This window comes from Macrobrachium rosenbergii, chromosome 12 (assembly GCF_040412425.1).
Source record: "Macrobrachium rosenbergii isolate ZJJX-2024 chromosome 12, ASM4041242v1, whole genome shotgun sequence".
Taxonomy (NCBI): Eukaryota; Metazoa; Arthropoda; class Malacostraca; order Decapoda; family Palaemonidae; genus Macrobrachium; species Macrobrachium rosenbergii.
The window spans coordinates 278,733-302,768 of record NC_089752.1 but is presented as its reverse complement, the minus strand read 5'-3'; the positions used below and the strand labels follow the sequence as shown (position 1 = coordinate 302,768).

Here is a 24,036-nt window from a genome sequence, read left to right as displayed (position 1 = left end):
CATGTTTGCATTACCAGATACTAAAAACGTTCTGCATTTACCTCATAGCAAAACAATTTACAAACTCAGTCAGACATCCTGTTAGGTGCTTACTGCTTCTCTTCACGCCAAAGAATCATTGATAAACCTCAAAAATCTATTGCTTTCTTAGTTGCTCTTATGGCACTCCAACTTGTAAGCTTACAAAAAATGCATTGAAAAAAACCTGAATTTTTCCAATATAATGAAGTACAGAACAAATTGATACGCTCTTAGAAAAAGATTAGTAAGCAGTTTATTGTTTTAAAGTTGCTATGCAGTACGACGAATGATTTCATATTCTTATAACAATGTGTATAAACTGCTCTTATATCTGTAATGACATATTCCGTATTTTTTAGAATTTTTAATGATTATTTCAGTGCATTCTAATAAAGCTTATTCGTTGAAATAAACATTGTTTTAAATAAAAAAAAAATAAATTCACAGCTGGAAAATTTACATTTCCAAATGGAGGATTTGCTCACCTGAGCACACTGCTCTTAGCGATAAGATTATGTAATTATAGAATAATGAATGTATTTCACCTTAAATATTCAGCCAATTACTTTCAGATATTATTCAGTGGTGTGACGAAGTCATTATATCAACGGCTGACATTGGGTACGTCGGGTATCAGTAACTGTGAAGGGCTCCTTTGTCAAGAGGGAACAGGCAACATCATGACGCATACAGCCTCTGTGGAAGTGAAATACCAGTCTTCCATTTTAGAATTTATTACTCCCGAAAGTACTGAAACCAGGACTGCCGTATAACTTCAGAGTAAGTTGACTGTCTTCTAAGTTTTCCTGCAATCTTGAACAATGCAAGAATAATCCATGTCCACACAACATTGTTGGTGGATTTCAAGATACACTTGTACCCAACTGTTACATGATTATTTTTCTGTTAGGACTTACAGCAAATATCTTAATTATGTAACCAAAAGCTACGCATAAGTAATAATTGCCTGTAGCATTGCAGAATCTCTGAAATTCTTCTAAACTTTCATTTTTTCTGGGCAAGACCCATGACAAATATAATATTTCTTTTTCAGCAGCTCATTCATGACTTGAGACATAGATTTTAAATTGTCTTCTAAATGCCCATTCTGATGCTGAATAATGTACGAATATAATTATACTGTATGATGAAGTGAGATCTGTATCTTTACATTATCCTTTTTTTTTTGGCTATACACTTTGGAATTATGAAATAAATAAAAAAAGATAAGGCAAAGATACGCATTCCAAAGATTCTCTCCATTCTGCTAACTCCTGACTGCACTCACACTGATAATGTCATAGCTTTTCCATCACCTACTTTTCGCATTTAAATCCTCTACATGAACTTTCACCATGTCTCCGAAGCCAGAAGGACACGCCAACACCCCCAATGCAGCTGCAAGCAATTGCAAGAGCGCTTTTCTTGCTTAACCTTTTATGTCATTCAGACTTATATAGGTATTGTCACTCTTAATTTTCATTGCTCTTTTGATTGTCATTTAGAATCAAGCATATTGGAACTTGAGGAATTCAAGCGAAGATGCAACGCATTACTACCCTAATACTATTCTCCTTGCATTTTAATACAGTATTATCTGTTTATTCCTTTATTAATTTATTTTTTATATTTTATTAAGTGGGGTCTCTTTCTTTTTATATTTCCCTTTACCTCCTCTTACTTCTTCCTAATGAACACCATATTCTTTGGAAGCTTGAATTTCGAGTCAGGGGCCCCTTTGGTGGGCTTGTTCCATATTAATAGGTTTCATCTTCTGAATAATAATAATAATAATAATAATAGTAGTAATAGTATTAATAATAATAATTGTTAAAGCAATAGTGTACAACCAGGTCCTGATTGTAGAAAGTTTGTTAAAAAAAATGCACAGTAATCCAATTCGCCCGCCTCTGAATCCACCAGAAGATATTTTTCTCTTAGGCAATCATATGAAGATCCTCGAGAAAGTGGTTTCCTTAACTTACAGCATTTCTTAACTCTAATACAGTCAAGCATTATTTTGATTCAACCCCACTTTGAATACATTCATCTCCATATTCTCCTACTCATGTTCTTGCACTATATTAAGCAACAATTATGAATAATATCATTATATAGTAAACGAACGTCTTTGCTTTTGTCTTTTACATAGTAATATAGTTTACCATATAATTGCGGATTTTTATCACACAATCTGTTTTCCACGATGTTGTGAATTTCTTAGCATTATTGTCATTATCATTATTATCGTTGTCATTCGATGCGACCTCTGGGTAGAGTCGCAGTCTCAAAGAACAGGGAAATGGATTTGACAGTAAACGAGGGGTGAATATGGCAGCGGAAGGAAGCCAGGGAAGTTGGACAGCGAAGATGGTATGAACAACCTCGCCGTGTCCCTTTGAGACAGTTTGTTTAAGAATGGGTTTTTCTCGGCAGGTGAAGGTTACTAAAGTAGATTCTCCAGCACCCGAGGGCGAAGTTATTAAAGTATGTGTAGGGTATGACTCTTCTTGTAAAAACTACACGGTGGATGAATCCGGAATAATCAACGCATTCATCCCTCCTCACTTTTGGGGGGACTCCTCATATTTCTCTATTAGGGTAAGTTCAAGTATCGTTAGATACGTAAGCCTGTTATCAGCAACAAATCCAGTTCATATCGTCAAAGTAATTACTTGGTAGCTGAAGATGAATGCAGAAGTTGTAACTGCAATAGCATTTGTAAATTACTGTAATCCTTTCATGAAGCGGTACACTGGAAAATACTGAACTTTTCTTATTGGTTGCTGATATTTCATTAATATCTCTGGGAAACTGTTAAAATACTTCGCAATAAAGAGAGAGATGACTCCATGAATATCTTATTTGAAAGATCAGCCTTGCCACATTTATTTTCATTGCAGGCAGAGGCCCTCGGTGGATATGAGCAAGGCAATTTGGGCCAGCTATATCCTGGTTCCATCGACGCTTCCCCGGGTAAATTTTTTTCTGCATCTCAATCCAGTCTTAGCCTGGCGTTGCTGCCTAAGTCATACGAGTGTTCAACTGGTGGAGACACAATCACAATTCCTGTGATGTTTGTTGCTAACGATACTTCTTCCATCATTCTGCACATCCAGGTAAGTTCATTGCTTCAACATTTCTCACGTTTTTATTTGTTGGTGAATAATTCAGCAAGTATTCTGCTGTTCACTATTACTAGTGTATGGGTGTAACAATATTTGTCAGTAGTAGCACCAAAAATAAGCATTAATAATACGCCATCAAGAAAATTCTGATTGGAATCTATTGTTAGGTCACAAATTGGATGATAATTCATATGGCTGCCATTATTAGATCTTTCTTCATGTTGGACACTTCAAAGAAGACTAGGGAAAATAAATAGTAACTGCTTGCACGTTGAATATATTCCCTCCAACAGAGTGTCTTTTATAAAATCTAGGTCCAGTTTTCTCGCAAATTTCATGGTCATGAGTATTCGTATGTTTTTGTCTGTCAGTATGCTCTGTGGAAAATTGAATGAGGCATGAGTCACATGCTCCTCCTTAATTCTGGTAAGAGATGAAAAACTGAGGAAGGAAAAAATGACTTGCCTGAATCAGTCAACCCGTGCTGTGCCATCATAGCGTATTCCTGTTCTTCTGGAAGAACATAGGTGGAAGAATCGAAGACATTGTTGCATGGTTTTGTAAAGTAGTAGTGTAACGTTCCTTAAACTAAATAGCGTTATCTGTACCATTTTATTTATTTTTTTTTTAATATGTACGAACACGACAGTTAAATTTTGCCAGATCTCTAATTTAGCGTCTCAAAGTAAGAAACTAACTCTGGGAGAGAAGCATCACCTCTTGCCTAATACTGTCACTTCATTTTTAGTACTCTAGAGTGCTTTAATGGCCATGCTCCTTATATTTATAAAAGTTATAAAAAAATATCTAGAATGAGTTATTAAACCACGCCTGGCCTCAGTGAATTTTAGCAACCATCCTCTTTCAGTCTCCTAGGTATGAAATTTATGGAAAATTTCTTTAATAACATTAATTTGAGTTATTTAAGCCAAAATTCCACCACAACTGAATGCATGTATCGTTTGTATGTGTACATTACTTCTCTATATTTGAAATGTATCTCAACTACCTATGATATACAGCAGTTATTTATATAATTTAAGACACCTTCATTATTTTGCAGTTTTTAAAATTTCCTTAATAGATCTACAGATTTGGCAGTCACAAAGTATATGCTTATACAAAGTGTAATTAATTTTACGCTAATTTATCTCCAATTGTGATTAATGATTTTCCCATTGTTTTTCAGAAGAACCATTCATTTAGGAAACCTGGTTTATTTACAGATGATATATAAAAGGAGATAGTCATCATTTCAAGGAATAAAGTTTTCTCTATTACTTTTCATGCATCTTGAGGGGTTCTGCTTACAATGTGGCTTATGAAAAGAACCTTAGGCAGCAATAAGATTACCATCCTTTGCTTTTCGTTTTTTTTCTTAGGTCTCTTTACACCTAACTACTTGGCAATATTAACTTTGCCTCTCGCTAGTACCTGACCCTCATTCAAAATTAGATCCTTGAATCTGCCCTTAGGCAAGTAAAGATTTGTTTAAAACTTTAAATTAATAATAACAATACACTTTGAATTTTCCTGCAGGTGTTCTCGAGAAGTCAGATCACCTACACCAGTGAAGAAATCCACGAACTGACTCCAAACGGCCTCCCAATCAGCGAATCAGATCTGTTGGAGCCCTTGCAACCGCTCAGCAACAGCAGCCTTATCAGAGGACACTTCAACATACAAGTTTCCTTAGGTCCACTGACTTCACCTCATCTTAAGGCAAGTTTTGGGTCAAACTGGTGAACTGTTAGGTACCACTCAACAGGAATTGTTTCTTGATGTTTTCCTCCATATTAGGACACTTCAGAGGAAAGAGGAGGGACTGTTGGAAAGAACCGAGATGATGATGAGATGGATTGCTGGAATATCACTACTGGAAAGGAGGGAGAGTCAAGATATAAGAAGAATGTGTGGTATATGCTATGTAAAGGAGAACGCTAGGGAAGCTCGTCTTACATACTATGGCCATGTAATAAGAAGAGAGGAAGTGGAACCAGTCAAGAGAGTTAAGAACATGCCAGTGATGGGAGGGGTGTGGGGTGAATAGATTGAGAAAGTTGACTCAAGTGCCCGACCCTGCTGTACAGTGGGAGTAATAAGGTCGAAAGAAGAAGGGATTTTCATCTTTGATGTTTGGTGACCCCATCCTGTGTGACATAAAAAACTGTTTAACTGTACTGGATTGCTGTCTGGAAGTATTTTTCTTCATTTCTCTAGAGTAAGGTATTTAATTTTTTAACATTATGTTTACAGAGCAATCCACTACCTCCACAAAATTACATACTAAATTATGGAGCATAAGATCAAGTTTTCTCTGAAAAATCTTTGAAGATAATTTGCCGACCTAGAGAAGAACTGGGTTAGCTGATGATAATTCTTCATGAATAAATCACGAATGCTCAAGAATATTTTTATGGAAAGAAGTAATTGATAAACCAGATGAAGACCATTTAGCATTGCTGGAGCTCATTGAAAAGAATATATGACAAACTTTTATGGAATGGCAAACTGGAAAGTTTTGGCACTAATAAATTTCGGGACAGGGTCTTGGCATTTTCTTTTAAGTAAAGGAAGATTTTTTTCAGACTGGTATTGATCTTAAAGTAATGAATGGACCGATGTTTCATGACAACCACCTAGAACCATTCTTATGGTGCATAGTACAATTCATTTTAGTTTTCTGTTAAAGAAAACTACTGAGATGCCTATTTGTCTGACCGTCTGCTCTTTTTCTGTCCGCCCTCAGATCTTAAAAACTACTGAGGCTAGAGGGCTGCAAATTGGTAAGTTGATCATCCACCCTCCAACCATTAAACATACCAAATTGCAGCCGTGTAGTCTCAGTAGTTTTTATTTTATTCAAGGTTAAAGTCACTTTCTCAATCGCGGTTGAAGTCCTTTTGAATTAAATGAAAGATCGGTGTTATTGTATTTGAAATATTATATAAATATAAAACTATAGTTCTCTCCCACAGGTCCTGATATGGTACTCCCGCAGCGATGGCGAGGTCGTCTCAGCCTCTGCAAGCGCGGACGTGAGCAAGTGTCTCAGAAACCCGACCTCTCTCAGGTGGGAGACGAAATCGGACGCTTTGCCCTCTCCAAAGGATGATGTCAGTCTCATCCTTTCGTCTGCGCCAAGTTCTGTCTGTGGTTTAGGTCTGTGTCCTCCAATGGTACATGTAATGTGAACTTACAGGCAATTGTATACATAAAGATAAGAGGTTTTGACAAAGGAGTTGTCAGATTTTAGCATCTGAGAACATTTATATATCAGGAAGGAGCATGCTGCATAAGCTAGCATGATAAAACTGAAATCACTCATCAGAAATCAGACATCAAAGCATTCTATCGTGCATGTTTGTCCTTCCCACAGGGGTGGTGGATGAAAGCGTTGAACTGCTTTCTGGAGGACAACGAGGAACCCCGACGATTGGAACAATATTCCAGTTGTTTGAAGCAGCAGAAGTTAGTTCGTCGGAAAACTCACAAGTCAATGATTATCTCTATTGCAATGGCAATGGCGAAAACTCCTTTAACGGTAAGTGCGTGGTCAGTGGTTGGAGAGATGGAGTGGTCCTTATGCCTCCATGGGCCATGCATATGGTAAGGTATTTGGTAAATAAGGATTTTTGGTCCGCGATGGACCTATCAGTAATGACATGAAGATGTTCTGATAATGGAGTCACAACTGCGGTTACTTAAAAAGAAAAAAATTAATCAGAAACGTTCAGTATTGTGAATACCTCAACCAAGGAACAAATGCAAAACAATTCTTTAAGTCATTCACATTTTCTTAAATGAATACTGGGACTCTTATATTCATATATGTGTATATACATATGCAGACAGTCCCCAGTTATCGACAGGGATTCTGTTCCCGACAGCATGACGATAACCGAAGATCGGCGATAATAGCTCCTATCTCTGGTTATCAGCGCTGATATCCGGTTATTGGCGCAGATAACTTTGGATCAGCGCCGCTGCTAAGTGGGGATCAGCGATGATAACAGGGGATCAGTGCCGATAACCGGGAGTTGGCACCAATAACTGCGTCATCACTAGACAAGCGCAGTAAAACAAGATCACCAATAACCGGGGACTTCCTGTATATATATATACAATATATGTGTGTATGTGTGTATATGTATGATAAGCGAAGAGAATTTACCCATGTAACATACACATATCCAAATTGATAACGTGAAATTAAAAGAGCTGAATTTTTAAAGGTATTAATGACCTCATTCTCATCACATCACTTGACAGATTACGATTATGGCACCGAGGTGCCAGGAAGTCGGAAAAGAAAACCTAATGGGTACACTGACATGCATGACGCCTTGAGATCTTTCGACGTGAGTTTTATCTTCTTTTTTAGTTATCTGTGAAAGGAAAATATTGTGCCGGCTTTGTCCGTCTGTCCGCACTTTTTCTCTCCGCTCTCAGATCTAAAAACTAATGAGGCTAGAGGGCTGCAAAATGCTATGTTGATCATCCACCCTCCAATCATTAAACATACCAAATTGCAGCCCTCTAGCTTCAATAGTTTTTATTTTTATTTAAGGTTACAGTTAGCCATAATCGTGCTTCTGGCAATGATATATAACAGGCCACCACCGGGCCATGGTTAAAGTTTCATGGGCCGAGGCTCATATAGCATTATCCCGAGACCACCGAAAGATAGATCTATTTTCGGTGGCCTTGATTATACGCTGTGCAGAAAACTCGATTGCGCTGAGGAAACTCTCTCTCTCTCTCTCTCTCTCTCTCTCTCTCTCTCTCTCTCTCTCTCTCTCTTGTATGCCTGTTCATTGTTTCTATTATCTGAAATGTAACCGTACAAAAATGGGTTAGTGAAGTTATAACCAATAACGTGGTTAAAATTCTGTGACATGTCACAGAAATATACATAAGCCACTTTATGATTTATATTCTATATACATATATATTTTATATATATATACAATATATGTATTTATTTATATATATATATATGCATGAGCATATAAGTGGATAAACAACTAATAGGTTTTGCCAAAAATACTATTATTCTTGTAATTATCATCAAAATATACTCAAGATCATAACGTAAAATTGAAATTTGGACTACTGAATACTTAAATAATTGCAGGTAATCAAATCTGTTTTTAACTTCTTGCCTTTTTTTTTTTAGGCGGCTGGGGTGTATGTCATAAGCGATCTGACGCTGGAGACAAGGCCGTGCCATTACAGTTTTAATTACTACTATGATTATGAATGTAAGTATCTGCTCTGCTTTCCGGACCTCAACTGTTGTCTCGCGCTTCTCTTGTGTTAGTATAATTACATTAAATCAGAAGCGAACTGCTCAAACAAATATTATTATTTAGAATGAAGAGGATCCTACTTCTTCTCGGTCCGTTTCATCTCTAGTCTTGAAATGTCATAACCACAGAAGGAATGGGGACCTAGTGGCAAAATCCAGAACCGAGTGGGACGAAGAGTGCTGGGAAAGTCTTCGGCTCAACATTTTTATCTATTTGTGAATTTACTCATTTATTTTTTCCTTTTTAGTAGGTGGGATCTCCTCTCTCCTCTTTCTGTATTTCCCTGTACTTCCTCTTACTTCTTCCTGATGAACTCCATATTCTTTGGAAGCTTGAATTTCAAGTCAGTGGCCCCTGTGGTGGGCTTGTTCCATATGAATAGGGTTCATCTTCTGAATAATAATAATAATAGTAGCAGTAGTAATAATGATAGTAATAATGATATGTTAACTAAAATACCGATCCTTTTCAGTCATTGATTATGGTGTTGGAGGGATGACTACCTCTGGTGCCTCTGGAGTTTTGTTCACCACAACACAGTTTGAAGCGTTTTCAACCACAGCAACTGCCTACACAAATGGATATGTGGATATAGTCAGTAGTCCGGAAAAAATCGAACTGGAGAGGACGTACTTCCCCGAAACGTGGCTCTGGGAAATAGTTGTTATTAGGTATGTTTTGAGTTCAGACGCATCCTCCTCTTGAGAAATACAGGACGCTGCCGTCAGTGTACCTCATGTGGTCCACTGTAGGCATTACTTAAGGTTCATTGCAGCATCCCTTTCTTAGGCCCTAGTTGCAACCCCTTTCATTCCTTTACTGTATACCCCCTTTCGTAATCTCTTTCTTCCATCTTGCTGTCCACCCTTTCCTAACAGTTGATTCGTAGTGCATCTGCGAGATTTTCCTCCTGTTACACCATTCAAACCTTTTTACTGTCAGTTTCAGTTTCAGTGCTGAATGACCTCATAGGTCCCAACGCCTGGCCTTTGGTGTCAGTTCTCTATTCTATTCTATTCTAAAACAAATAATCTATGGCAAATGCAATGATTAATGGCTCATATGTCAAAAGTCTGTATGCGTGAGTGACAGTATCAGGTATGTGTATGGAAGGTATTATTATTATTATTATTATTATTATTATTATTATTATTATTATTATTATTCAAACTGTACAAATATTCATATGGAAAAACCTAAACTATATCAAACTCTAAAGCAAGTTTCTATTGATTCGCGTGCCGTATGTTGTTATAAGGGAAGAAAATTAGTGTGGTATTTAAAATGATAGGGTTTTTACTCAAAATTTTATTTCATATAGTAAAAAAAGTTACTAATCATTTACATTTATTTCCTTTAGCATGTTACAGTTTTTATAAATTATTAGGAATCATTTCCGTGTGCAAAATAAAAACCTTTATTTTTTGTAGATCGTTTTAGTTATCTAGGCGAAAACTATATATTTAAAATCCGCGAAGAGGTTTTAAACAATTATTCATTTCTCTCTTTGCTGTCACGCAGGCCTTTTACCCATCATTAAAGGCTTCTGTATGTAATATTTGCTCACCTTGAAACAACATATTAACGAAGCATTCCGAACGCCTTCTGAACCTGTTCACAGCCAGAGTGGCGAGACGGCGAAAGAGGTCCAACTTCCCGACACGGTGACGAAGTGGGTGGGCGAAGCCGTGTGCCTCCACCCGGAGTTGGGCATCGGACTGAGCCCCAAGTCCTCCATCACCTCCTTCGTGCCCTTCTTCCTGGACCTCAGTCACCCAGCCACCGCCCGCAGGCACGAGAAGGTTCCCATCCTGGTCTCCGTCTTCAATTACTTGACCACAAGTCTGCCTGTAAGTTAAGGGCCTGTGAGCGGACTTGCATTGTTTCCAGGAAGGTCTACCTGCCAGTGGTTCCCTCTTCTTGTAATGACCTATAGCTGTGAGTTTTGCTTTTGTTTTTAAAGTACATGAGTGTTATTCTATCAGCCGCGCTTGGGCCCTGCAGATGTATATCAACACTAGCTGCAGAGTGTTAGGTGAACTATTCATGTTAACATATAAACGAAGAAGCATTTCCTTACCCAACAGGTGACCGTTGAGTTGCTGGCGAGCGCTGAATACACGTCTCAGACATATTCGACGAAGACCTGTGTCTCCGGCAGCGGAAAGGAAGTGGTGAAGTTCGTCGTGGTGCCTCTGGAGGCCGGGGACGTCAACCTCACCTTCAGCGCCTCCATAGACACAGCCGATGGAAGTTGTGGCGGGACGGTTGACATCGATAGGAGGTAACATGGAAGAGGAATTTGGGCTGGCCATCTCGTTTTGCCAAGTTTGGATAAAGCTATGTTAAATAACTTTCTTTCTTCATGGAATAGATCTGAAAACAAAATAGAAAAATTTTACTTAAAGACTGAATAAATCTCACTTGATTTGGCAGTAAATGAACTATAATATAATATAATATAATATATATATATATATATATATATATATATATATATATATATATATATATATATATATATATATATATATATATATATATATATATATATATATGTATATATATACATATATATATATATATATATATATATATATATATATATATTTACATTGGTCTATACATATAATTTATATATACTGTATATGTGTATATATATATATGTATATATATATAACTAATCCCAATCAATATACCTCATTTCAGCGACACTGTCATTCGACCTCTGAAAGTGAAATTCGAAGGAATAACTAAAGAAACAACACATGGACATTACTTGTGTGGCAGTAAGTGATGAACTGCTGGAAGCTTTAATTGTGGAAAATATATGTACAAGAAGAATATAAACAAAAGTTACAAGAATATTCACTTGCCTAGTAGTGAAAAAAATAACTATTTATATGTTTTTATATATGTATATATACAAATATGTATATATACATATATATATATATGACTGCTGTGTATATATTTACATATATATACATATATACATACATACATATGTATATATACATATACAGTGAACCCCCTGTATTCGCGGGGGATGGGTACCACACACCCCCATGAATAGCTAAAATCCGCGAATACATAAAACCCCTCTAAAAACACTTAGAACTGCCCATTTTGATAGTTTAAACACAAGAAAAACCCTGTAGAAATGCTTATACCTGAGTATTTTGATAGTTTTATCACAAAAGCGCATTTATTCATGAAAATTATCTGAAAATACAGTAATTAGTGAATATTTCACAGTGAAAAATACCGCGAATGGGTGAATTTTCCGCAACTTATGGGTAGATATGTTCCATAGAGAAACCCGCGAATGCGTGAGTCCGTGAATCGTGAGAACGCGAATATGGGGGGTTTACTGTATGCATACATTCATATAGTATTCTGTTATCAATAATGTGTACCATATGTAAGGTCAACATTGCATAAGCTGGTCATGTGATTGACTTTTTATTAATTTGGGCAGATGAAAGTGCCTTGACGTGGCCCATCGAAAGTCATCCTGGGACTGTCAACGGCTCAGATAAAGTTTCCATCTCTGCTTCTGCTGACCTTCTAGGACCGACCCTTGAGGTAAGACAGATCCTTCCCAGTTGCTGGGATCAATATAACTGTTACTATAAATGTCACATCTAAAAACATTGACAATGCCATTCCCCTCCCTTAACCCATTAGCTTTTCTTGTGGTGAATCATTTGTATCTTTTGTAGAACCTGGGAAACCTAATCCGAATGCCTTATGGCTGTGGTGAACAAAATATGCTGAACTTTGCCCCAAATATATACGTGATGCGATATTTGGCATCGTCAGATCAGCTCACTCCCAACGTCAAAGATCAGCTTCTGAACTATATGAAAACAGGTAAGCATTTCCTTTTGCAAGTGAGGGAATGTTCCATATTGGTTAGATTTAAAAACATCATTTATATTGTAGCATATACATACATTATATATATATATATATATATATATATATATATATATATATATATATATATATATATATATATATATATATATATATATATATATAAATATATATATATATATATATATATATATATATATATATATATATACAGATATCTGTACTTTATTTCAATATATAAATACAGTATATATATATATATATAAATATCATGTACAAAAGTATATATATATATATATATATATACAGATATGTACATATATATATATATAGTATATATATATATATATATATATATATATATATATATATATATATGCAGGCAGTCCCCGGTTATTGGTGGGGTTCCGTTCCTGACAGTGTGACAATAACTGAAAATCGCCGATAACCGAAAATTGCCAACAATAGTGCCGATCCCGGTTATCGGTGACGATAAGAGGATCAGCGCCAATAACCAGGGATCAATGCAGATAACTGGGGATCAGTGGCAATAACTGGAGGTCGGTGTCGAAAATCCGGTTATCGTCATTACTAAACAAGCAATGTACAACCTGATCGCCAATAACCGAGGTCACCGGTAACTGGGGACTGCCTGTATATATATATATATATATATATATATATATATATATATATATATATATATATATATATATATATATATATATATATATATATATATATATATATATATATATATATATATATATATATATATTTTATATCAATTTGACTATAAAAATCCTAATACCCAAAGTCATGTTCCCCATTGTTTGATACTTAAGTGCATTTTCATTGACCTAAAAATGCTTGTTATGTTAATTTTTGTTAATTTTTACTTTTGTTAATTTTTAATTCAACTTTAATTTACGATATTACTCTTGATGGCAGATTTTGTAGTGTTCCATAACCTTATATCCTATGAAATTCAACACTATTCTTAATTTCCAATTTCTTTTCCAAAGAAATGATTTCGTTGTCAATTTCTTATTGTTTTTGTAAATATTGAAACTTTCTGAATTTATGCTGCAAATGCTTAAAAGCTTTCAATAAGTCCGTTAGTATTATTTGCATTTTAATGACCGCCTCATACTGGAATCATTTGCACCAGCAAAGTAAATGGTTTTTTGAATAAGGAGAAGAACTGGAGACAGAATAAAAAATTAAATGCACAAAACACAAGCCAGGAACATTACCTGTGGTGCATGGCTTTGAAAGTAGCATTTCCGCCTCTTTTCAATCTACATTTATCGACATCAGTATCTCAAGCTAAAAGATATTTCCCCAGTCAAAGAGTGGATGAAAGTGACGTCATCTAGTACCAGGCTAAGTGATAACTCGGTCCTCCAGCGGAATAAGGAGCGGGATGTAAGCAAAGCTAATGGAATTTCCGAATATAAATACATCACATGGAAAATGGCGAAACAAGATACCATCCTGTGATGGGTATGAGCCACAGTTATCACTGGAACTACCTGTCCAAGGTATCAAATCTAAACAGCCAGTGGGGTCCATGGACATCCACACGGGAAAGACTGTACATATAGTGCTGTATACTACTTGTACTATAATGTCTATAGATATAGGAAGACTAAAGTCGTTCTTTTCTGAATTTTTTAGTAAAGTGTTACAGCATTAGTTTTGTTGAGGTTACACCTCATGTCCCACAGGCTACAACATTGATTCACTGAAAATCCATATTTCTGCTAGAAATGACTTCATTGCGCATTTAGAATGTACGGGTAAATCCAGTGAGAGAAGTATTAACTGCTAAAAATGCCATGATAATTTCAATAATTGTAAATAAGGGAAAGAACATAGCTGCAATAGCCTGAGCTGCCAAGTTTATAAAACAGGTCATTGTAGGTAACAGTTAAACTGACAGCGAAAATCATTTTTAATATTAAGACTCATAACCATTCTCTGCGTCGTCTTACATAAACTAAGTACTGTAGACAATAAAAGTGGAACCTGCAGAAAGGTGAATAGCAAATAACTAACAAGGTTCAATCAACAGAGGCATAACCATAGATATATATATATATATATATATATATATATATATATATATATATATATGTGTGTGTGTGTGTGTGTGTGTGTGTGTGTGTATATATAAATATATATATATATATATATATATATATATATATATATATATATATATATATATATATATATATATATATATATATACACATATATATATAGTTATACATCAATAAAATACAGTTTCTGTCCTATAGGCTACCAACAAGAGCTACTCTACCAGCACGCTGACGGATCTTTCAGTGCATTTGGGGAATCGGACACCTCAGGATCTACTTGGCTCACAGCATTTGTGCTCAAGTCGTTCAGTCAAGCTGATAGTTATATTACTGTAAGTACACAAGCTCTATGAATACAGTGCTTTACATACAGTGAAGTTTCTCTCTCTCATACACAGTACTCGCACATAAACACATACTCACACATAGAATGACGAATATATATATATATATATATATATATATATATATATATATATATATATATATATATATATATATATATATATATATATATATATATATATATATATATATATATATATATATATATATATATATATATATAAAACTGTGAAACTTATCTGCATGACTGCCACGAGCATTATAATGGTCTTAAAAAACACGTCACTGAAGCAGATTTTACAAGTATTTCAACTGTTTTCGCTCAGGTGGATGAGAATCTCCTCCTTTTATCCAAAACCTGGCTACTGTCTCTTCAAAACGAAAACGGCTGCTTCAGGTCTGTCGGCTATGTTATTCACAAGGATATGCAGGTAAGTCTGTTATACCGGTTTATTTGCTATTCCTGTGAAACTACATTTAATCTTTTATTGCAAAGTACTTTACTCACACATACGAGGCTTAAGGTCAGATTTTCTTGATCTCCAGAGTTGTGCCCATAATTACGATTTAAAGTTTATATCTGAGACTCTTGTCAAGTCAAAGGTTGAGCTTTTAATCCCGGGGTTCGGCTATTGTCAGGTCCAAGGTCTGATCATTGCGCCATTGAGATGGACATATTTGTCAGTCAGTATACTCCTAATGCCACCATTGGAAAAAAAGGTCTGGCTTAAATCCAGAGCCAATTGGGATTACATTATTGAAGCTTGTCAGGCACTTAATATTTCAGATGCTATATTAGATCCTGATCCCAAGAAGTTAAATGAAATGCTGATGGCTATTTTAATAAGGTATGCCCTAGAAAGGTCATCGAATTCAGGACAAATGACCAGCCATGGTTTGATGATACATGTAGACGAGCTTACCATGACAAACAGACCAAATTGAACACATGGAGACAAAATTGTTCAAATGAAAATTACACTATTTTTGTTGAGTCTGGCCATGCTGCGTCTAGAGCTTACCATACAGCCGAGAGAAATTACAATAATTCCTTGAAGATGAAACTTGAAGGAATTATTCAGCCTAATCTGTGGTGGTCCAAATTGGCATCATCTCTCTTTGTGTCAGGCTCGCCCTCTATTCTACCACTGCTAACAGATGATGGTAGATTGGTTACTGGCCCTAGGGGAAAAGGCTGAACTGCTTCATCGAGCTTTTAAAGCTAAGCAGTTAGCTGAGGATGGCCCTCTCCCTGATACTTGTCATCCTGAACTATTCTTACAAAATTTGCATTTTGCTTTAGGGATGATGTTAAGAAAATTTTGGATAATCTTGATAGCTGGAGTAGAGAAGATCCTGATGGTTTCTTCCTTTTGATTTTAAAAAAATTGTCTAGTGTGTTGTCTCCCAAGATTAGTAGATTCTATAGATTTGTATGTCGTTGTAGTATCCTTGCGGATGAGTGCAAGCTTAGTAATGCAGTGCTTGTTCCAAAGAGTGGCATATCTACAGACCAATTTCCATTCTCCCTGTGCTCTCCTAATTTGCTGAAAAACTTAATTTTAAGCCACTAAAAACGTATCTGGAGTCTAAATGGTTGTTAGCTGATAGTGAGACCTCTTCTTTCTTTATCTCCCTTTACCTTCTCTTACTTTCTAATGAGCACCATATTCTTTGGAAGCTTGACTTTCAAGTCAGTGGCCCCTGTGGGCTTGTTCCATATGAATAGGGTTCATCTTCTGAATAATAATGATAATGACTTAAGGCCCTCAGACCTTTTATATTATACCATCCTACTATTTTGCCTCATTTAACGCTGGATTACCTAAGGTCCCAGGCCTTGCACATGTCCCAAAATTCCGCACTTCAATCTGTCCGTAACTGAATGGCCCGTTACCTGTCATCGATCGCTCAGTTCATTTCCTTTTCATTGGTTTTTCTTTATTTTATTCTTTGAAATGAATGGTGTCTTGTGCTTCTAACGAAAGAAAATCCGAGAAAATGACAGACATGACAAGCAGCAAATATTTTCATTCACCATGTGCTCCGGAAGTAAAAAGTGGAATAACTCATCTTCGAAATGATTATGTTGTGTTTGTTGAAATTAGGTGCATTGTAAGTGAAAATACATATGCCGGCACGTATAATTTCAGGGAGGCGTTGATGATTCAGAAGCGTCACTGGCACCTCTCACAGCCTACGTCCTCGTGTCTCTTCTTGAAGGAAATTTAACAGAGGACGTCCAGGTTATAGCAAATGCTGTCACTTGTATCACGGCCAACACAAGTAGTAACACATATATTGACGCCCTGATGGCATATGCTCTCTCCTTGGCTAGTGACAGCAGCGCTACAACGCTGATTTCAGATGTGTATAACAGTTTGACGACCGACAGTTCAGGTTTGTCTCAGGCTCTAACGGTTGAAGCTGCGGGCTACCTTCTTCTGGCTATGCTGAATGAAAACCCAGGATCATACGCTAACTGGGCATCCGATATTGCTAAGCTTATATCAACTTATCACAATGGACAAGGAGGCTTCGTCTCTACACAGGTTAGTTCTCTTCGTCAGTGGGACAGGAATCAGAGGCCTAGTGGTTAATGGCTGAGCAACAGTTATGTATTCATTTGATCAGTACAAAATCCTCCACTTGTTAACGTGCAATAAATCAGTGATTGTTGTAATACATCTGTGATCTGAGACATAAAAATAATTTATTTTCATATGGAAAAATTTGCAAAAAACAAATCTTGCAATCATTATTGATTCCAGTTTTGCTTTCCCAGTAAATGAACTGTATCAGCTCATACCTTTATTGGAAACGAATTTTATTTTCATCTGTCCATCAGCTTGTCCTGGAAAGTTTGGGAACTTGGGCATTTCTTTGCTGAAAATTTTCAACTTACCTAAAACCGTTAACTTAAAATGATTTTAAAGTCATCAAAGGTTATCCCTACAGAATTTTAACAGTAAATGCAATTAACTTTCCTACCGTATTAGTCAATTTAAGAAATCCTAATTTACATGCTTTCTCTTAATATTTTATTTTAATTTTCTTCCTATTAACAATGTCAGACTTACAGATATAAATAGAAGTTAATAGAGCACTGATCTCCCAAATCATGAAGCTAAAATATCATGTATTCAGTGAAAGGACATTTACTGATATTTCGACAGGACACAGTGGTTGCTTTGCAATCTTTCGCCGCCTTTAGCGAAGCCTACCCACCTTCAGGAACAGATCTTACCATAGCAGTAACTGCTGCAAGTCAGTCATTTGAGATTATTATAAATAAAGAAAATCGTCTTGTACTTCATACCAGCTACATCACAAGCGACCTACCTTTTGACGTTACAGTGGACCCATCTGGGAGTGGATGCGCTCTCGTCACGGTAAGTTTTCAAGGCAAAACACACACACATGTATGTATGTGTGTTTACATTGTTTTATGTGGTAAATACTGTACTATTGTGTTATTTTAGTCTTCACTTCGAGTAGTACAACGTTTTAGAATAAACATTTGATTTCGCCACTTCGAGTAGTACAACGTTTTAGAATAAACATTTGATTTCGCTTTCGAACTATCATCATGACTGTTTTAAGATAAGAAAAATGACAACAACAGAGTTCATTTTGATAGCCTTAATGCCAATTTAAGTGATTTAACCAAGTGATTTTATCAACAAATGCGTTATTTCTGCTAATAAATTTCTTCTCCATACGAAAGTACAAGAGCATAAAAATGATTCTCAGACATGTAGTAGTATTTATTTTTTTTATTCTTAAGCTAATTTCTGATGCTTAAAACATCAGGTTACCCACAAATACAATGTCTATGAAAAGCCAGAGAGCTCTGCTTTTGCGATGTCTGTCAAGACAGACCGAGGAGACTGTTCCTCTCCGAGTTCCCTACGAATTTGTGCTTCTTACACCTATGAGGACTCCGTATCCAACATGGCTGTCATGGAGGTTGACCTCCAAACAGGATACTCGGCAGTAGAGGAAGACTTGAGAAGTCTTGTTGCTCAGCAAGTTATTAAGCGTTATGAGGTAATTTAGATGATCTAAACTGTTCCCCTGAATGCCCTTCAATTTGATATAGACGCTCCTCTACTTACGAACTAGTTGCGTTCCGAACGGCTGTTTATATCTTGATTTGTTCATAAGTACGATTTGATATATATAAAGTCAATACATACAGTACTGTATGTTTTTTCATCCTATAACACAACACTCTACATATAGTACTGTATTTTATAGAGTACTTTATTAATACGAATGATATATAAACTCTACAAAAATGGTGATGATAATAGCACAATTTATAGAGTACTTTACTAATATGAATGATATATAAGACCTACATAAATTGTGATGATAATAATTTAGTACAATTTATAGAGTACTTTACTAATACGAGGAATGGTACATAAAACCTAGATAAATTCTGATGATAATATAGTTCAGTACAGTTATTTTTCTTACCTTTGAAACTGGTAGCATAGGCTTGAGGTGATGAATGAGGGGAGAGGCGGTGTGGCATTATAGGGGCGCCAGGTCGTCAACGTCAGTGCCCTACTCGGCAAGGATTTCCTCTGGAAGTATTTCTTCAGCATCACTTTCCTCTTCATTTTGGGTGGAAGTAGTCTACCACCCTCCCCCGTCTCTTGCTTATAAATGTTGACTGCATTGGCACAGCACTTTTTATGTATTCCATTATTCGATCTTTGTTTTTAAAGATGTGCCAATATTTGAATGATTCATATTATAATGGCATGCTACCTCAACCATTTTTTCTCCACTTTCTAATTTCTTTATAATTGTCACTTTTGTTCCCATCAAGGTAGCGTGCCTCTTTTTACCATTGTCACTATCTTCACTGGCCTTACACTTGCCATTAGCCATGATAGAAAAGGATGGGCTCGATAATTCACATAAAATCACACAAATAAATCAGAGCACAACAGATGACGTCTTACCACTTGTGTAGGCTCAAGAGCCTGGGGTGGCGTATTGGCATCAGCTACAGTGCTGTTCAGCGTGGGTAGCGGCAAAAATTGTAACTAAGCAGAGGAGTGCAATACAGAATTTGAAATTCCAGGTGGCAGATGGAACGCTCCAAACACAAATTTGATTTATGATCACTGTTGTTCGTATCTCTGAAAGCTTGTAACTTGAAAGTTTGTAAGTAGAGGAGCATCTATTGTAATTCTTACTGTGGATAATAATTAAAGATATTTATGACAAATCTCCAGTTAACCTTAGGGAGGTCTTCTTGTATAAAGATCCTCAATGAAATAAATGTGCTTTTGAGAGAAATATAACAGTTCTTTAATACTGAGGATATTAAGATTAATACCAGAAATAATTCAAGCACACAAACCTAGATTAATGTTTTATAAGACCTTTGGAAATGTTTATCAACCTCATACTAACCTACATTGTTGACATGACGTAGGAGAAAGATGGGAATGTCTTCCTATACCTGGATTCGGTCGGTGCCTCCGAAATTTGTATTTCCTTCCACATCCAGAAGGACTTTGAAGTTGAAGATATTCTTCCTGGCACCGTCACCCTCTACGATTATTACAGACCGGAATTCACGTTGACTCAGGTACTGTATAGCTGTAAATAAGGGGAATACCTAATGATAATTGTTATTGGACCCGATTATTATTATTTTTCTTTGTGACACTAATGATAATTGTTATTGGACCCGATTATTATTATTTTTCTTTGTGACACAAATCCCCTGACAATTTTGATCGCTTTTGAATCTCGCAAGAAGTTGTTTCATAATCGTGTTTAGAAAACATTCTCCATAAATGACTAGAAAATATAACCATATGAAATCAGTTTATGAACACTCATTTGAAGAGTCCTTTCTGTAGAACGATAAAAACAGACTTGATTTAACTGTTTCACCTTTGTTTCGTTTCAGTCATTCGAAACTGGAGTCTGTGAGCCAAAGTGAAGAGTGTGCTGGGGTCCTTGTAGAAATCAATGGTAAATGGCTTCACTAACTCCTGAGCAATATGTAAAAAAAATGTCATTGGTTTTATTATGCTTTAATTGGAAAAGAGCCCTTCATCATTAATTTTTAAAGGTATAAAATTTTTTTTATTCTTTTCAGTAACTATGTGGTTATTTACCTATTTTGCATAAAATTCCCTTCGAAAATGATTGATAATTAATTGCTAATTCTAAGCTAAATCTAGTTATTCCAGAAAATGCCTTGATAGAAATATCAATCCTTGAGTGAGGTTGGTATGAAAGATTTACCTGATTTGCCTTTCTCTTTTAGGATAATCGAGCATCATGGCTTTTATTCACCATTTTTGGCAGCCTAAAGGCATGCCTATTTTCTTGTTCCTTCCCTTTTCCTCTTTTTGATCAGCTGTCGTCTTTCGTTTATTTGCTTTTGCTCAAGATATATCAGTCTTCCCTTTCACCTTCCAAACTGCTTTGATCACATTTGGTAATTATATAATACCCAAGTAGGGATCAGTAATTTAGAACATCCCTGTTTCAAGTTTGAAACAGTACCTTCCAGTTTCTCGTCTACTGTCATCCAATTCTTGCGTTTTATTCCAAAATAAACCCTATCCTCCCTTTTTCATCAATATTTTGAGTGTTGTTTTTTCTTTGATGGTGGAGGAATTACAGAGTACATATAATCCACATCAAAGTGACACAGCCTTTGTAATGACTTCAGCTGTCGATGCTGAGAATATTGATTCTATAAATGACGCCTCCAGATTCACCTTCTTTCATGGCAGCACTGAATCAATGTCTAGTTTCTTTGCCAGTGACCTTGACTTCTGCTTTTCGTTGGAGTCTTTCCACGTCTCTGTAGTGATTATGTTGGCTTCGTTTGGCAAAAATATTGGATCATCTCTCACTTTCGGACAACTTTCCAGAATATACGGAAGTCACGATTTTCTTATTTCTCTTTTGTTTTGGCTGATCTTTAGACTACTGCCTTTGCTGGTGGTTAATGGCCGGCTCAGTCTGACAACAAACAAAGTAAACAGCAACAACATAAAAACCTCAACATTCCTTTCTTTGGCACTCCACAGTCTCTGCTTTGCTTTGCTAGATTATTGGTCATCGTCTTAGACTTTGACGGCCATTCTGAAAATTTGCAAACCACACACCTTCATTACTTTAGAAAAACAACTGTAATTTTGAAGAGAAATTCAAGGTCATGAATTTTGAATAGGTTGCCAGACTTGAATATCATTTAAGATTATATTTATATATCATATTAGATCAACATCATCCACTTTACGCTAATTCGTTGAAATTTACAGAATTGCTAGTATTTCTTACAAAGATTTAATTATTGAATCGATTTGAATATGAAGTTATTGTGTTATATTTTAAGGATTATCTGTTATGTCTTTGTAACGGATGTTCGAATGGTCTGCATTTTGTTCTTCAGAATCATGCATAGATTATGGAAAATATAAATTGGAATCATTATCATACTTTCATTTGATACCTAGAGAAATGAATGTGGTTCAGCACTTTTGTACCTGAAAGTCAGAGTTCATGTAATTTTGGAGAGAAAAAAAATGAATTGAAGGTTTTCTGGGTGAAAATCTTGAAGCAAGTGTTGAATCAGAAGACAAATTTGTAGATATCTTTCCCAGCATTATGCTGGTAGTCATGAATAGAAAGCAGCCGTATACTGAAATATATATACCTTTACACTGGCGTAATGATTGTGAAGTAACGTGCGTACATTTTAGTTGAGAATCTTGCATTAATGTCACTGTAGGTAGCAAAAAAATAACTTAAATATCATGGAAATGATGCGTGACCATATATATATATATATAATATATATAATATATATATATATATATATATATATATATATATATATATATATATATATATATATATATATATATATATATATATATATACATATATATATATATATATATATATTTATATATATATAAACTGGATCATATATTTATATAAATTTTTAATAGAAAACTGGATATGGATCGTTTATATATATTATATATATATATATATATATATATATATATATATATATATATATATATATATATATATTGACGTGCGTTTGTATATATACACAATCCAGGTTTTCAGGGAAAGGCTTTTGATCTTAGTTCGTCTACTCAAAAGCCGACGTTTCAAATAACACGATCTTTTCTAGAGGTTGAAAACAGGTAAATAAATAAATACCCTGAAACATTTTGTCACAAGTGAGATGAAAGCTGTACAAATATAAGAAGAAGACAATGACACTGTGAAAGCACAGGACACCTGCTTATGGTGGTACTAGAAATTTAACTAAAATTAAAGGTAGATAAAGGTAAAAAGGAAATATACATAAATATTAGGCAAAGAAGCAGCAATGTTGATAAAGATTGTTTGTTTGGTGTAGGAACAGGCAGTGTTTTTTATCATTATAGTTAAAATTTCTCCTCACTCTGCAACTGTCACAAAACTTTAAAATTTGTGACATCTATATGCGTTTTACGTATCTTTGCATGATATGATATATGTATGTATGTATGTATATATATATATATATATATATATATATATATATATATATATATATATATATATATATATATATATATATATATACATTTATATACATACAAATATATATGTATACATATACATTATATATATATACTGTATATATATACACACACCTACTATATATATATATATATATATATATATATATATATATATATATATATATATATATATATATATATATATATATATATATATATATATATATATATATATATATATATATATATATATATAGTATATATGCGAGCGTGTGTGTGTGTGTGTGTGAACGCGTTTGTGTGTACTTACACACGCTCCTTTGAAAAGCCTCAAACATGCTCTGAGGATGTGTTACATTTTAATCAGCTCCTTCTGTATTAGATATTTCTTGGCAAAAGGAAGAGTCGGTAAAAACCTACACTTAATTAACTTTGGAGTTTCTTTTCATCGGAACCTTTCATTCAGGGCTTTAATATGTTAAATATTTCATTATCGTGAAATATCTTATCTATCAAAAAGAAGTAATATATCCTTAAAGGGAAACCTGAACATCAAAAGTGATTACACTCTTTTCTCAGAAATTCACCGTAAGTTGAGACTTCCTGTTTTGCTTCATATTTGATATCTTGTTATGTCAGTATTTTTAAATATTTTTTTTTC

The 24,036-nt window shown here is 35.1% G+C and overlaps 1 protein-coding gene across 1 annotated transcript; it reads left to right on the top strand.

Annotated features, from left to right (window-relative positions):
* Positions 1-2,439: 2,439 nt before the first annotated feature.
* Positions 2,440-22,278, top strand: LOC136844298 (alpha-1-inhibitor 3-like). The gene is made up of 20 exons (XM_067113271.1): positions 2,440-2,622; positions 2,925-3,140; positions 4,689-4,871; positions 6,128-6,311; positions 6,529-6,693; positions 7,422-7,510; positions 8,329-8,413; positions 8,934-9,132; positions 10,083-10,311; positions 10,549-10,745; positions 11,171-11,250; positions 11,943-12,049; positions 12,187-12,337; positions 14,650-14,783; positions 15,123-15,227; positions 16,950-17,348; positions 17,973-18,188; positions 18,610-18,846; positions 20,255-20,410; positions 20,738-22,278. Exons 1-20 carry the CDS (start codon positions 2,440-2,442, stop codon positions 20,768-20,770), a joined length of 3,348 nt encoding a protein of 1,115 aa, XP_066969372.1. The 3' UTR covers positions 20,771-22,278.
* The last annotated feature ends 1,758 nt before the right edge of the window (positions 22,279-24,036 follow it).